General features: G+C 37.3%; 1 protein-coding gene across 1 annotated transcript; it reads right to left on the bottom strand.

The window, feature by feature from the left end:
- Window positions 1–13,698: 13,698 nt before the first annotated feature.
- LOC131256390 (uncharacterized) lies at window positions 13,699–14,315 on the bottom strand. The gene is made up of 3 exons (XM_058257313.1): window positions 14,214–14,315; window positions 14,049–14,120; window positions 13,699–13,969 (listed from the first exon to the last, which is right to left on the bottom strand). Exons 1-3 carry the CDS (start codon window positions 14,313–14,315, stop codon window positions 13,757–13,759), a joined length of 387 nt encoding a protein of 128 aa, XP_058113296.1. The 3' UTR covers window positions 13,699–13,756.
- Window positions 14,316–14,606: the final 291 nt, after the last annotated feature.

The raw sequence follows: 14,606 nt of genomic DNA, 5'->3' as shown, positions 1-14,606 counted from the left end.
TTCATGATCATATGCATCATACGTATGCTTGATATGAGAAATGACTGATCATAGCATAGCCTTCGGGCAGATTGTTTAGGGGCTCCCGTACAGGGGGTGTTGCCCTACATGAGCGCACGATACGCGCAGGATTTGCTGCATGACTGAATAGTGTGATTCATGCATTCGCATTGTGTGGTATGGTTACTGTACGCCCTAGCGACATCAGGGCCGTAGCCTCCACAGACGTATCGTGGTTGGCAGGATTGGATACCGGAAATACTGTTCTACATGGGGTGCGATAGATATCCCTGGGTGAAAGTCCCTAAACCCTTATGGTACCAGGAGGTTGCTCCAACGTCTAGACCGAGTGGGTGCATGAGCGCTGGGTGCCGATTACCAGACGGTTGCGCTTTCCACTGTGTCGTGGTCGGTTGGAAGGGGGTGTGGCCTTACCCGCCCGAGAGTAGGGGGCAATGCTAGGCTGAGTCTGACCAGCTCGAGGAATGGGTCCGCTATTGACGAGCCGAGCCCGATATTGGCAGGCGGATAGTGAGGTCTTTTCCACTCACCTTATTGCGCGCGATGGGGCGGCAATCTGGCTTGGAGTGTACTAGACCCCGGTGCCCAGATTTGAGCCGTATTGACATGTGGACTTAGATGAGGATTTGTATGCTTGACTTGCATTTTGCATTGCATGGCCTTGATATGGCCGACATCATTCTTTGCACCGCATGGCCTTGGTACGGCTAATGGGATTCTTAGCATTCATCAGCATGTTCCGCATTACTACGATCTGCATGACTACATTATCACCTTGAGCATACACTTTCACCACCCTCTAAGCTTTCTATAAGCTTATGCACGACCGTTGCATGCGGGTGACGTTGGATCGCAGCAGCGCTGGGACGCGTGGGTGATCTTCTTTTGGAGTTTTGGTCTATCTTCATTGTATTTCCCTTATGCTCATTGTACTTGTAAAGTTTTTTATTATAGTGGAAATGTGATGGAGTTTTTGGTTGTTGTTTGTGGGTTATGCCTTTGGTTATGCTTATTACGAATCAAACGGATGTTAAAAATCCTCCTTGTAGTATCCCAGGATCGGAACCTGGCGATGGGCGCTGGGAGCCGAGAATGGGGTTCTACGGAGGCTGTCGGTGCCAGATTCGGCGATCGGGAATTTTGTGAGCCCGGTTTCCGCGTTTGGGGCGTGACATTATTCATGCTCCTTCCCTTCATCAGCATTCTGATCTGCTCAGTTGAAGAGTCTCTATGCCATGAAGATATATGGAGCAAAATATCAGGCACTCATTATCAATGTACGCCTCAACAATGGATCCCTCTGAACGTGCTTTATTCCTCACAAATTATTTTAGTGTGTGAAGATATCTGTACACAAAACCACTATGTTATATGTATGAAAACATGGATATATATAGTTTATAGAATGAATAAAAATTTAAATAGGTTCTACTACCTTTCGATCAGATACATCTAACGATACTGTACTGGGCCTGCAAGCTTCGCCTCGTGCGATAAATGAATTGCTAGGTGTACATGATATCGAAGAATGCAAGTGAAAATATTCTTACAAGTTTGCAAAGGATTACAATAATGTCCCTCTATAGTCATTTAATAACCTCTACATTCAACGATTTCGAGTACAAGTCCTTAAAGAATATCCCTAACTCAATCAACGTTGCACTAATATCCTTGCTCAGGAATCCACAAATCGCAACCAGTAGTAGATGTTGCAGAAGGACGTGAGAATCATGACTTTTCATTTCTTTTACCTCACAATCCGTAATGTTTACACGCTGAGATATATTTGACATACACTCATTGAAAAACTTCACCTATCTTAATCATTCATATTAATGCTTTTTCTCTAATTTTGTCAATGTGTAGTAGGTTGCTAGTATAGAATATGAATTTTCATATGATTACAAGTGCAACTCTTTTCTTAAACCCATTGCTTGTAAATCCAATCAAGCCTTGAAACTGTCTTTATTTTCTTCTCTATGTTCATCAATGTTCCGAAGACATTGTCACATATATTCTTCTTAATATGCATGACATCCAAGTTGTGTAGCAATTTCAGATTACTTCAATAGGGCAACTCAAAAAAAATGCCCTTCTTCCTCCAGTTATTGTACGTTTCCTCTTCTTCAAGTGCGATGCCTTACCAAATCTAACTTCTCCAATATTACTTAGTTGTTGTATCACATCTTCTTCAGATAGCTCTTTCAGGGGTGGCCTATGATCTTATTTGCCATCAAAGATCATTGTCTTCCTGTGCCAACTATGATCGCTCGGAAGGAAGCAACGATGGCTCATATAACATATTTTTTTTACCATGCTTCAATGACAATGAACAAGTCTCAATATTACATGTAGGATAAGTTAACTTTCCCTTCGTGCTCCACCTATACAAATTCCCATACGCGGGGAAGTCATTTACTGTCCACAAGACTGCTACATGCAATCGAAATGTCTGTCCAGTAAATTTGTCATACGTATATACACCTTGACTCCACAACTCATTTAACTCATCTACTAATAGTCACAAATACACATCAATGTCGTTTTCAGGTGACCTAAGTCCAGGAATAAGCAATGACATCATGAAAAATGACTCCTTTATACACAACCAATGAGGTAAATTGTAGGGCATAAGTACCACTGGCCACATATTGTACAAGCTACTCATATTACCAAATAGATTAAAACTATCACTTGCAAGACCTAATCAAACATTGCGAGAATCCTCTGTAAACCAGTCATATTGTATGTTAAAATTTTTCCAAGCTTCAGAGTCCGCAGGATGCCTCAGTCTACTATAATCATGAACGTGTTTCTCGTTATGTCACCTCATATTTTCAGTCGTCTTGTGAAACATAAACAATATTTACAATCTGGATTTCAATGGGAAGTACCTTAACATCTTTTGCGAGATTTTCTTATGCTTGATTTTGTCATACTTCCACCTAGACTCTCCACATTCTGGACACTCTTCAACATTTTCATGCTCTTTCCAATACAATATATAATCATTTATACATGCATGTAAGGGGATGTAACCAAGGTCCAAGTCTCGCATCAAGGATTTTACCTCGTAATGAGACTTAGGCAATGTCTCACCGTTTGGTAATGCTTCTTTCAACAAGTCAAGCAACATGTCAAACGATTTGTTCCTCCAATAATTTATTGTCTTCAAATGAAGTAATCTTGTAAGAAAATTTAACTTGGAGAAGTTCTCACACCCCGAATAAAGTGGACATTACGCATCCCTCAACAACCCACTAAACTTTTCTAATTCGACATCACCCATAGGAGGAATATCTTGGATACTACTTGTCACTGCAAAATCAATATCCACAATTATTCCCCTGAATACATCCCCTATGATATCTTACATTTCGTCAATGTCTTCATCCTCGTCATCTGGCACAAATGGGTTAGCAAGGACTTTAGTGGCATCAACTCTGTGGTGGATATCTTCACCATGATGGATCCACCAAATATAACCCTAGTCAATCCCAACTATGAACAAATCGTCTTCTACTTCGTCTAAAGTCTTATAAACCATGTTCTTACATTTTCAACATGGACACCTAATCTTATTGGCTGAATCTGCCTAATTTCGCACAAATTCCATGAACTTTTGAATCCCTTGTTTATACTCTGGGCCAAACTTGTTCTTAGCTAGCATCCAACTCTTATCCATCTCTACAATGAAAAGACTAGAATCAGTTTACGGAAATAAGTTTAAGATTAGGTTAGGGTTATAGGTTTAGAATTAGGTGTAGATTTAGGTTTAAGGATTTGAGAATATGTTTAGGTTTTAGGTTTAGGTTTAGGTTTTAGGTTATAGGTTATAGGTTTAGGATTAGGTGTAGATTTAGGTTTAGGGATTTGAAAATACGTTTAGGTTTTAGGTTTAGGTTTAGGTTTTAGGTTATAGGTTATAGGTTTAGGTTAATTTTATACGTTTAGGTTTAGGTTAATGTTATAAGTTATAGGTTTAGGTTTAGGTTAAGGTTAAGGTTATAGGTTATAAGTTTAGGTCAAGGTTATAGGTTATAGGTTTAGGTCTAGGTTAAGGTTATAGGTTTAGGTTATAGGTTTACGTTTAGGTTAAGGTTAAGGTTTAGGTTTAGGTCTAGGTTAAGGTTATAGGTTATAGGTTATAGGTTTAAGTTTAGGTTAAGGTTTAGGTTATAAGTTATAGGTTATAGGTTTAGGTTAAGGTTATAAGTTTAGGGTTTAGGGTTTAGGGTTTAGGTTATAGGTTATTGGTTTAGGTTAAGGTTATAGGTTTATGTTTAGGTTTAGGTTATAGGTTATAGGTTAAGGTTATAGGTTATAGGTTTTAGGTTATAGGTTTAGGTTTAGGTTATAGGTTTAGGGATTTGAGAATAGGTTTAGGTTTAGGTTTAGGTTTAGGTTTAGGTATAGGTATAGGTTTAGCTTAATGTTATAGGTTATAGGTTTAGGTTATTGGTTATAGGTTATGGGTTTAGGTTTAGGTTATAGGTTTAGGGATTTGAGAATAGGTTTAGGTTTAGGTTTAAGAATTCAGGTTCAGGTTATATGTTTGGGTTTAGGTGTAGGTTTAAGTTAAGTAAATTAAGTTTAGGTTATAGGTTTAGGTTTAGGTTTAGGCTTAGGGTTTAGGGATTTAGATTCAGGTTCGGGTTCGGGATCGGGTTTAGGTTTGGGTTTTCAAGTTTAGGTTTAGGTTTAGGTTAGGGAGTTGAGGTTAGGATTAGGTGTAGGTTTAGGTTTAGGGATTTGAGAATACGTTTAGGTTTTAGGTTTAGGTTTAGGTTTTAGGTTATATGTTATAGGTTTAGGTTATAGGTTTAGGTTTAGGTTTAGGTTTAGGTTATAGGTTATAGGTTTAGGTTATATATTATAGGTTATAAGTTTAGGTTATAGGCTTAGGTTAAGGTTATAGGGGTTAAGGTTTAGGTTTAGGTTTAGGTTTAGGTTTAGGATAAGGTTTAGGTTATAGGTTAAAGGTTTAGGTTTGATGTGGTACACTTGAGTTTTGGATCTACATCACTTTTGGTAATTTGCCCTAAAATGATATGACGAAATAGATGGATGGCATGGATATAATAGAAATACATCAAAGCTTTTTATATGTCATCTAATCCATTCATAAGATGCATCCAACCTGGATAAACATATCCCTGGAACATCATGCCATTCCATTTGGGGAGATCATTTTAGGGCATGAGCTGAAGAATGACGTAGATCCAAAGCTCAAGTGGACCTTGAAACTAATTGGGGCCACAAAAGCTTTTGATCAAGCTAATATTTGTGTTATCCCTTCTTCTGGTCTAGGTCTGCGTGAACTTATCAATAGGTTGGATCAAATAACCATCATGGTGGGTCCCAGGAAGGAATCAATGGTCGAGGGCACTATCCCCACCATGATGTTTAGTTTTAGATTTTATTTTTAGCTGTAGGTATAGGTTTAGGGTTATACTAGGGTCTGCTCCATCAATTTCAAGCTAATACATAAACATGGGCCTATCCAAATGGCTAGGCCAATCCAATGTTGTCCATAGGAAATGGATAGCTTCATCATGGTCATAATAGCAGTTCCCACCTTCCAGGGACCCCCGCTCAACATCTGGATAGCTTCGACGCACATCTAGGTCTGCTCCACCAATTCTGAGCTAATACATAAACACGGGCCTATCCAAATGGCCAGGCCACTCCAATGTTTTTCAAAAGAAATAGACAGCTTCATCATGGTCATAACAGTGATTCCCACCTTCCAGGGACCCCCGCTCAACATCCGGATAGCTCCGACACAAATTTGGGTCTGCTCCATCAATTCTAAGCTAATACAATTAAATTCTAAATTAGTTACTCATTCAAGGTTGGATAGATTGTAATAATTTCATATTCCCATTTAAGCGTCCACGCCGAAAATCCAGCAGCATCTCCCCATGCCTCTCCAGATAAGTTGATCTTACATTACATTCCGATGCCAAATATCTAAAGCAATGTAAAGATATTTGGCATTGGATACGGAACGGAAGAAACATATCCAGAGAAAAACAAGGAGATGGACCGCAGATCAGGCATGAATATTTAAATAGATTATATGAAAGTATACTATCCATCTAACCTTGAACTATCCAAAATAGGATAATTTGAGTGATTTCTATGCCACCAAAAATACACCATATCTATGTATGGCCCCATAGAAATCCTTAAACGGGTAACTAATTATCTAACTTACAAATCACAATTACAAGTTACAACTATAAACAAACTAATCACAATAATAATTTAAGACAAAAAATGTAATATACAAGCTCATTAAGGTTTGCAAGGACAATTTTAGGCAACAGAAGGCAATGGAACAATATGCACATTTTATCTTCATACTGAGAACAGAAATACAATGCTAAGTAAACAAACATTTCTAACAAACTTTTACGTGAAAGAAAAGCTCTAGAATGTAATATCTTAAAGTCAAATAAAAGACTTCAATTGATATTTTTTTATCCTAGTACTTTGATGGGCGCAGGACAACTTTTGCTGAAGCAAGCCTTACACAGGCCTTGTCCATAGTACTGGAAGATGAGAAAGTCCTTATGTATAATGCTACTATCAACTACTTAAAACAAGAGATTTAATTCATATGTAAATGATAAATGTAAAATGAAGACAAGGATGCCCATCGCCAAGAGATGAAAAAGTTCGTCATGTTAGTAGGCCTATAAATACCTTAAAAGTTAGAGAAAGTATGTTTTTTTAGGATTTCCTAAAGGTTTTCTATCCCTAGCTATAAATGAGAATGTTAAGAGGTAAAAATCTTTTCACAAATGGGTTTTATGCCAAACACTACCAGAAAAATGGGCAAAGGTTACGGAATTAATCCGTAGCCATAGACCTATGGCTACAGTTTTCATCCATAGCACGACCGTCGTCATAGGTGCCGAGCCAATAGGTCCAAAACCTATGGCTACGGATTTAATCTATAGCCATAGCTTAAAATAGCTGCAAATATAATCCGTAGCAAATATTTCTATAGCCAAAAGTACCTATAGCTACAGATATTATTGGTAGCTAAAAGTAGTGTTGGATCCGTAGCAATATGCCAAATTTTATAACAGCTACGGTTGTCAGATTACCAGCTACGGTTAATATCCGTAGTTATTTCCTACATTAAAAAAAATTATAATCATTCATTCATTCAATTACCACCTACATAATCATTCATTCATTTATTCAATCACAATCATTCAGTCGATTACAATCATTCATTCATTCAATTGCAATCATTCAGTTGATTACAATCATTCATTCATTCAATAATGAATTAATTACAATCCTTCATTCAATCAAAAGAAAGTGAGCATAGAGAGTGTCTTGGTAACCATGGAATCCACACCGATAGTAGACTGAGAGGTCGGAGTTTGATCAGAAAGCAACTGCTTGTGACATTTTGGGGTCTGTTGTGTTCTTGAAGGTCATGTCTCAGATTGTGATGCCTCAGCCAATGACTCCTACACCAGGAAATGACATTGATTAAATGGTTAGGATATGAAATGATATTGATTAAATGGTTAGGATTAACTAATGACTAATGATATACTTGTTGGTTTTGTTATCTGCATGGTCAACTTTTCAAATTAATCAAGCTTTGAGACATCTGAAAGGGAAATGTACTAAAGGCTTCCGTACTTATCTCTAATAAACATGCACACCATTACTTTGGAGACGGCTTTTAGATAGTATTAGTCTCTTGATAAGCAATTGCATAAGTGAAATTAAAAATAAAATCTTCATCTCTTTTTTGTAAGGTAAAAAAAAAAATAGAAATTTATATTCTCCAGAGCTCGCTACTATTTATATTGACCAATGAATATGTCTATATTAGAATCAAGTACTTGCACCTCTGTTTTCTTGATAACCTCAGGGAACAAAAGTAGATGCAATATTTACAGCCAAACAGTGGAATGTCAGTCTCCTAGTTAGTTTCCATTATAGAAGAATTTAGGAAAACCAACTCCTCAGACAATCCTCATAGTTCATTTCTTCATTTTTTTGCAATTTTCTTTAGGATAATTTTAAGTATTAGTGGAGATCCTCTTAGCAAATCAAATGCATTGAACACACATATCTTATGCATACTGTTTACTGTTTAATAGGCATAATGCATTGAGTTTCTCTTGCATTTAACAAAATAATTTGAAGTACATCCAGGTAGACCTAGCAACACGATGATAGGTAATATACAGAAATTTTTCATTGAACAAGCTATTGAAGTTTAGAGTTAAGATCTTTAGAGTTATATAGGGTAAACTAAGTTGTGTGATCATTTGTTGAGGGTCAAATATTGCATATTAGACCCCAGTTATTGCTTGGATTTACGAACATAATACCGTTTAATGGCCCGCTTTAATCATGTTTGTGATGCAGAGTGTATTTACGAGCATGGACTGAAAGGGAGCTTAAAGTATGGATTTAACGCTCTGATGACACTAAAGGCAAGGGACGGACTCCAGGGGACCAAGATTGACGGAATTACACACCAGAGATCTAAGAAAATCAGGAAACTAAAGCTCAAGTGACCCAAAAATTGTCCAAAATGCAAGATCATAGGGTTCCCACCATCCATTCGGCTCAAAACATCATACATGACCTGGGGGCCATAAATTAACCGTATAAATAAAATTCCAGCCATTGGATGCCTCTGGAAGTGGCCCAACAGATAGATCAGCCCATAAACCGTCAATTTTGGGCCCACATGACATTTGGATATACTTCACGTTTGGTCTCAATCCCTTAACTGAGATGGGACAACAGATGGATGGATCAGATTTCACATATACATCAATATGGGACCCACTTTGCATGCTAGGAGTGCACAAGCGACTGTGCACGCGCTGTGCACTGAACTAACACGAGCGGTCAAGCAATGTTTGACCGCAACTTACCGCACGCAACAGAGAAGGCTCTGTTTCATAAAATGGGCAGCTGTGATCTTGTAGTGGGCCACCATCTGAGGTCTTCAGGTCGATCTGGACCGTTCAGTAGACTCTAACAACGCAGTTAATGCGGACCTAGGAGAGAGAATTTTAAGAGGCAGCTGTGGGAGAGAAGCTGGGAACGTGGGTTTATTTTCTTAAAGAGTATTTTTTTCCTTTTTGCTTTGGATGTATGTTTTCCTTTTTTTTTTAGGGATTTTCTAATCATGTCTATGGTTGGCTAAACCTCTTAGCTAGGGTTAAGAGGTGAAGCTTGTGGCGTGATGGGAGTACTCCTATGGTTTTGATTCATGTTGAACTGATTTTGATGTTAGTAGATTTCATGGAATGCTTTCAGTTTTTAATGGTTTGTTGTGACTGAAATTATAATAGATCTGCAATGGCTTTGAGTATTTCTTTCTCCTTTTTATGTTTATGATGTCAGAAAGCCCTGTTGTTCATCATTGTCTCATGGGCGTGGTTGGATGATGGTACCCTTCCTAACCTTCATGCATTGTTGCTTGGTTAGTAATTAGTTTAATTCTGTTGTTTGCTTTGTCTCCTAGGCATGGTTTGGCGATGGAATCCATTCTAATTCATATACCTTTCATCTCTTGAAAACTAGATCAAGTAAGTTCAGGTTAATTTCCATAATTTTTGATGCAGCCATAAGATCTCCCTGATCTCTACAAGTGGATCCTCTGAATCCCTAGTTTCATTCCTCTGAATTCTACATATTTTAGTTTACCATTTCACCATTATTCTCCAAATTCATTCGATTTAGATTGCATCTTAGTCTAGTTCTAGTTCTATTTAGTTTCAGATTACGTACAGATTTCAGTCCCTTGGGATTCGACCTCGGTCTCACCGAGTTTATTACTACATCATCATTCTAACCAGGTGCTGCTCCTACTTCGAATTGCATTTCCAAACTCACGCTCCCACTTCCGAGCTATTTATGCATGCTAACATTAACAGATGCCTCCCACTCCCGCACCTGAATCATTTACGGCTTCACTTCACATTTCGTGCAATTATCAGTAGGTTTTCCATGTATTGCAAGACACATAATTGCCTATTCATTAGCCAAAGATTTACCCTCTGGTGTGTCTCTTTGTATTGTACAAGCTCTGCAACTTTCTCTAGTTGGTACTTGCACTCTCTCACTTTAACTTTGAAGCAATCATTCATCGAGGGAAAAAAAAAGCAGAAAAGAAGGTTGTACAAGTAAACCCCACATGAACAAATGCCCTCGTGGTAAGCTCCTCACAAAACCAATCCGCCAATATTTCAAGCCCCAAATAAACCAAGCAAAAGTATAAGATGGGGAATAGCAAATGCATTTGAAAACAAAATCTAACATATAAGGTGCACCAGTGCCCATTATAGTCTTACCTCATAGAATTCCAAAAAGGTTAGCATGACATTGAAGTCCACATCATCAGTTAAGACTTGATGTAGGGCATGTGGTGTTAACCATGTAATATTTTGGCCTTCAACCTCAGCCTGCACATTTGAACAATATGAGCATAGTAAATAGTCAAAAAGGATGCGTAGGAAAGGCTAACCCATTCCTTCATAAATGCTTAATCGCTTTAACAATAGGTAGCTAAATAGTCAAGCCAATCTTCTCAGATCAAGTCATAATCCAACTAATTCAGCACCTAGGACCGCATGGTATTCAATTTAATTCGAGTCAAATACGATTCTAGCAATACCCGACACTTTGCATATTTGCACATGTTTAATTAAAACAGAGCCATTCACTACATGTATGGCTGTGTGATTGGCATTTCACATATTCGCACACATTTAATTGAAATGGGGTCATTCTTTACACATGTGGCCATGTGCTCAGATTGAACAGTGACACTATGCACCTACCTGCAAGCATACATGCCAACAAGTTATCTCCATAGACCTTTGGCATGATTGCTGCTCTTTCTTTGATGCAACAATCCATGTTTCTGGTGCTACAATGGAGTAAGAAATCTCCATACAAGTTATAAACTTTCAAAGAAAATCAGGTTTTAGAATGTCTTATACTAAATCTTTTCATTCCAGGAAATGTATGAAATTCATGGTTATCTTGTCCTTGCAGTGAATGGGAAATACCATTCATTTGTCAGTGTTTTTCATCCGGAAAGACGGATACCATCTTTATTTCATTTCCATCCCAACCCAATTGAAAAATCATCAAAAGATGAAAACCCAAATTCTGATAGAGCAATCCTATTGGATAGGTTAATTAGATGCCACACAAATGGTAAAACTTACAAGCATGGAGGACAAAATGCTACATTGCTATCTAACTGGAGAGTTTGGACTAAGGTTGATTACTCAACATGCAAAGCTGTAGGAAGAAAAATTTTCCAGCCAAGAATTCATATGCATGTTAGATACTACACTGGTGATTGGATACATGTTGCTAAAAGAAAATGTATTGGTAAAAGAAGCAAAAATCCAAGTGGCATGGACTATAGCTGTATGTTTAGTACAAGTAGACTAGTAGAGGCAGGAACAGAACTTACATCTAGGAGGAAAAACCATTGTCATGTTAGAAAAATCTTACTGTATGGAAGTGCATGCTACACATACTCCCCTAGTGACTTTTGAACCTGGGCTTGAACCTTGTCTAACATCTCTCATATTTGAACTTTCAGAACTCCCATGCTGCAAATCTAAGCTACCTGAGGACTAGTGGTCAAAGTATCAAAGATGTATCCGCAATTAGCTTCTTTTTTTTATTATTGATATCACTTTGCAAAATAAGTCCATTCAATTCAGGGGATTATTACTTCTTCTTCTTTTCTTTTTTTTTCTTTTTTTTTGCAACTTCAATTTGTTCAATTCATGAATCCAACTCATCTAGTCCACAGTTACACATTTCTTGTTTGAATCTACCAGGCCTAACTACATCCCACCAAATGAGCTTATGTGCACGAATTGGAAAAAGTCAAAATTTCTTGTTAGTTAGGACTTAGCAGCTCCAAACCAACAAGCAAATTCTGACGAATACAAGAGCATGGAATTCACTTTCAGTTTGCTCATTTATTGCAAATGGGGTAAGCTAGTTGAGTTTTATTTTTTAAGATTGGTATGCCAGTTAAGTATGGAAAGACCATGTTTAAGAAAGACTAAAATAACATAAATCGCACACACCAGGCTGCATTTGGATGCTCAATTGAATTGAAATCATTCAATTCAATGAAATTGAAATGACCGTCATGGGAATAACGGTCATCACAATGTATTGAATTTGATGGCTAGCCCCAAATAGCAATTCAGATTATTCCAAGCCAGACTCAAGCCACATGGAATTGCATTTGATGGCAATTCAAGATCTTTGAGTAGGATGCAAAAAGGTTCACTTACCTTGAAGCATTTAAACCACCAAGTGCAAATGTTCCTAAAATCAGAGGAAAGATTTATTAATCATCCAATTTTAGCTGGGCAATTCTCCTTTTTAGTCATGTACAAAAAGACAAAAGGGATTCATAGAACTTGGGGGAAAAAATGAAATATTTGAAGCTTACAAGTGGAGACTCAGAAAGTATGTGCCTTCCACACCAAAACACACAACAGTTATCTCATTGGGTAGCACAAATGGCCCATTGTTGTTATTAGATCTGTTTTACAAGTTCAAACATCTATTAGTAAGAAATTAAATAAATTAACAATTACAGAAGATCTTACCAAAAGCTATGAAATAAATGAATGAAAATCTCAAATTTTCAGATCCAATCGCCATGCACCTAAACATTGAAGAATTGATCTGCATGTATGACAACAACATATGCTTGAATCTGAAATATGCAGCTCTAATCCTCCCACATGGAACATCCACCTGAAAGAATGTGCATAACTGTCATGCATGAGCAATCAATACAGGAATGTACAAGTAAAACCATAAAACCAGAAATACTCACTACACTTTCAAGATCTCCTCTATAATTAGCAATCTCATTCTAAAGCCCATCTCCCTCCTCCTTTACCTAGGCTTGGGACCGGCAATGCAAGGAGTTGCATTGGCAGAGTTAAAAAAGGGCTTAGGCTCCATTTGGTTTGAAAAAAAATGTATTCATAAATACTAATGTGATGACCAAATAGAGCCTAAGACTATAAATAAGTTTAAATATAGAGTACAAAATTCATTCAATATTAAATTTAAAAAAAAAAACAAATCAAATAACATCTAGTGTAACTAGAAAGAACATATAGACTATAACTATGTTGAACTATAGAGTGCCAAATTAGTTCAAAATTAAGAAACAAACAAGCCAAACATCATATAAAGTAGCTAAAAAAACATGCACACTACACATGTTTAATTATAGAGTACCAAATTTGTTTAAATTATTGAATTCTCAAAGCCTCTTTCCCCTATTGCACAAATGATCCAGGACCGGCCTCTCCAAGTGTAGATGTGAACCCATCTTCTTTCCACAAAGAAGCGCCAGGTTATATAACCTCAGTCAGGACAACAACAAAAGCTCCATCCTCCAACAGTTCGCAATGGACAGTTGCATTTGGATTAACTTCATGTACTTGACCACGAGCAACTACACCACATTTTTTAAAGCCAAGCAAGTCGCATATTTTACTGATATATATAATATCCGGCTACATTTACATATAAAATGGCATTGGTATTTTTAGCGTTTATAATATAATTATAAGCTCAATATAGTAAAAAATTTATACTTGCATACAAACAATGCCTAAGTAGATTTAGCGGCTGCTGGTGATGAGACATTTTGAGTATACTATCCCTCTTTCTATATATCCACCCAGATTTTCTTCATCTCAAATAACTCTTGAGTTAGACCATTCAATGATTTCTTCATCTCAAATATCTCTTGAGTTAGACCCTCTTTTTCTTTTGTCACATTCTCTACCTTTGAACGAGCAGGGGCTAACTTCTTCAGTACTGTCTTGCTTATCGAGCAACCTAGACCCTGCATTCGCCCTCTACTGTCAGAACCAACCAACTGTAAAATATTGTAAATCAAGTTATTGGGATATTCATAATTATCATAAAACTTAAGTAATTTTAAATTTTATTAGTACCTCTATAAGGACATCATCCACGCCGGTCATCCTAGAAGCAGGATTGCTACTATAGAGCTCATCTAGTTTTTCCTATGAAAAAATACAAATGAATGTAAAATAATTCAAAGTTATACATAAGCTTTTCATAAGGCTACTAGTTAGTGGTACGAGGGATGCACTTACAGCAAGGTCAGGATACTGGACAACTTTGTCTTTTCTTGTATGGGCTTTTAAGTAGACTTCACATCTACCTATCTCGGCATCAGAGGTAAGATTCCTCTCCATCGCCTTTGGCACATTACATATCGTTCAAATACACATCATTAATAGAGTTAGATGAATGATAATTCAAATTTAAATTCAATAATAACTATTTTTAAATACATATCATCTTATGGTGAGTAACAGCCATGCTACGCCTCCCAAGACACGCAGGTCCTTTTAGCTTGGCCCGATTGACTTTATTCCTTGCGCTTGCCCTTTTGAATTCCTCGGTGATATGTTGATCCACAAAGACCCTCCAATCCTCCATAAGGATACCTGTGGGGCAGGACCATCTCTCACAGCAATAAGATC

This window comes from Magnolia sinica, chromosome 9 (genome assembly GCF_029962835.1).
Source record: "Magnolia sinica isolate HGM2019 chromosome 9, MsV1, whole genome shotgun sequence".
NCBI lineage: Eukaryota > Viridiplantae > Streptophyta > Magnoliopsida > Magnoliales > Magnoliaceae > Magnolia > Magnolia sinica.
This window is presented reverse-complemented; position numbering and strand designations above follow the sequence as displayed.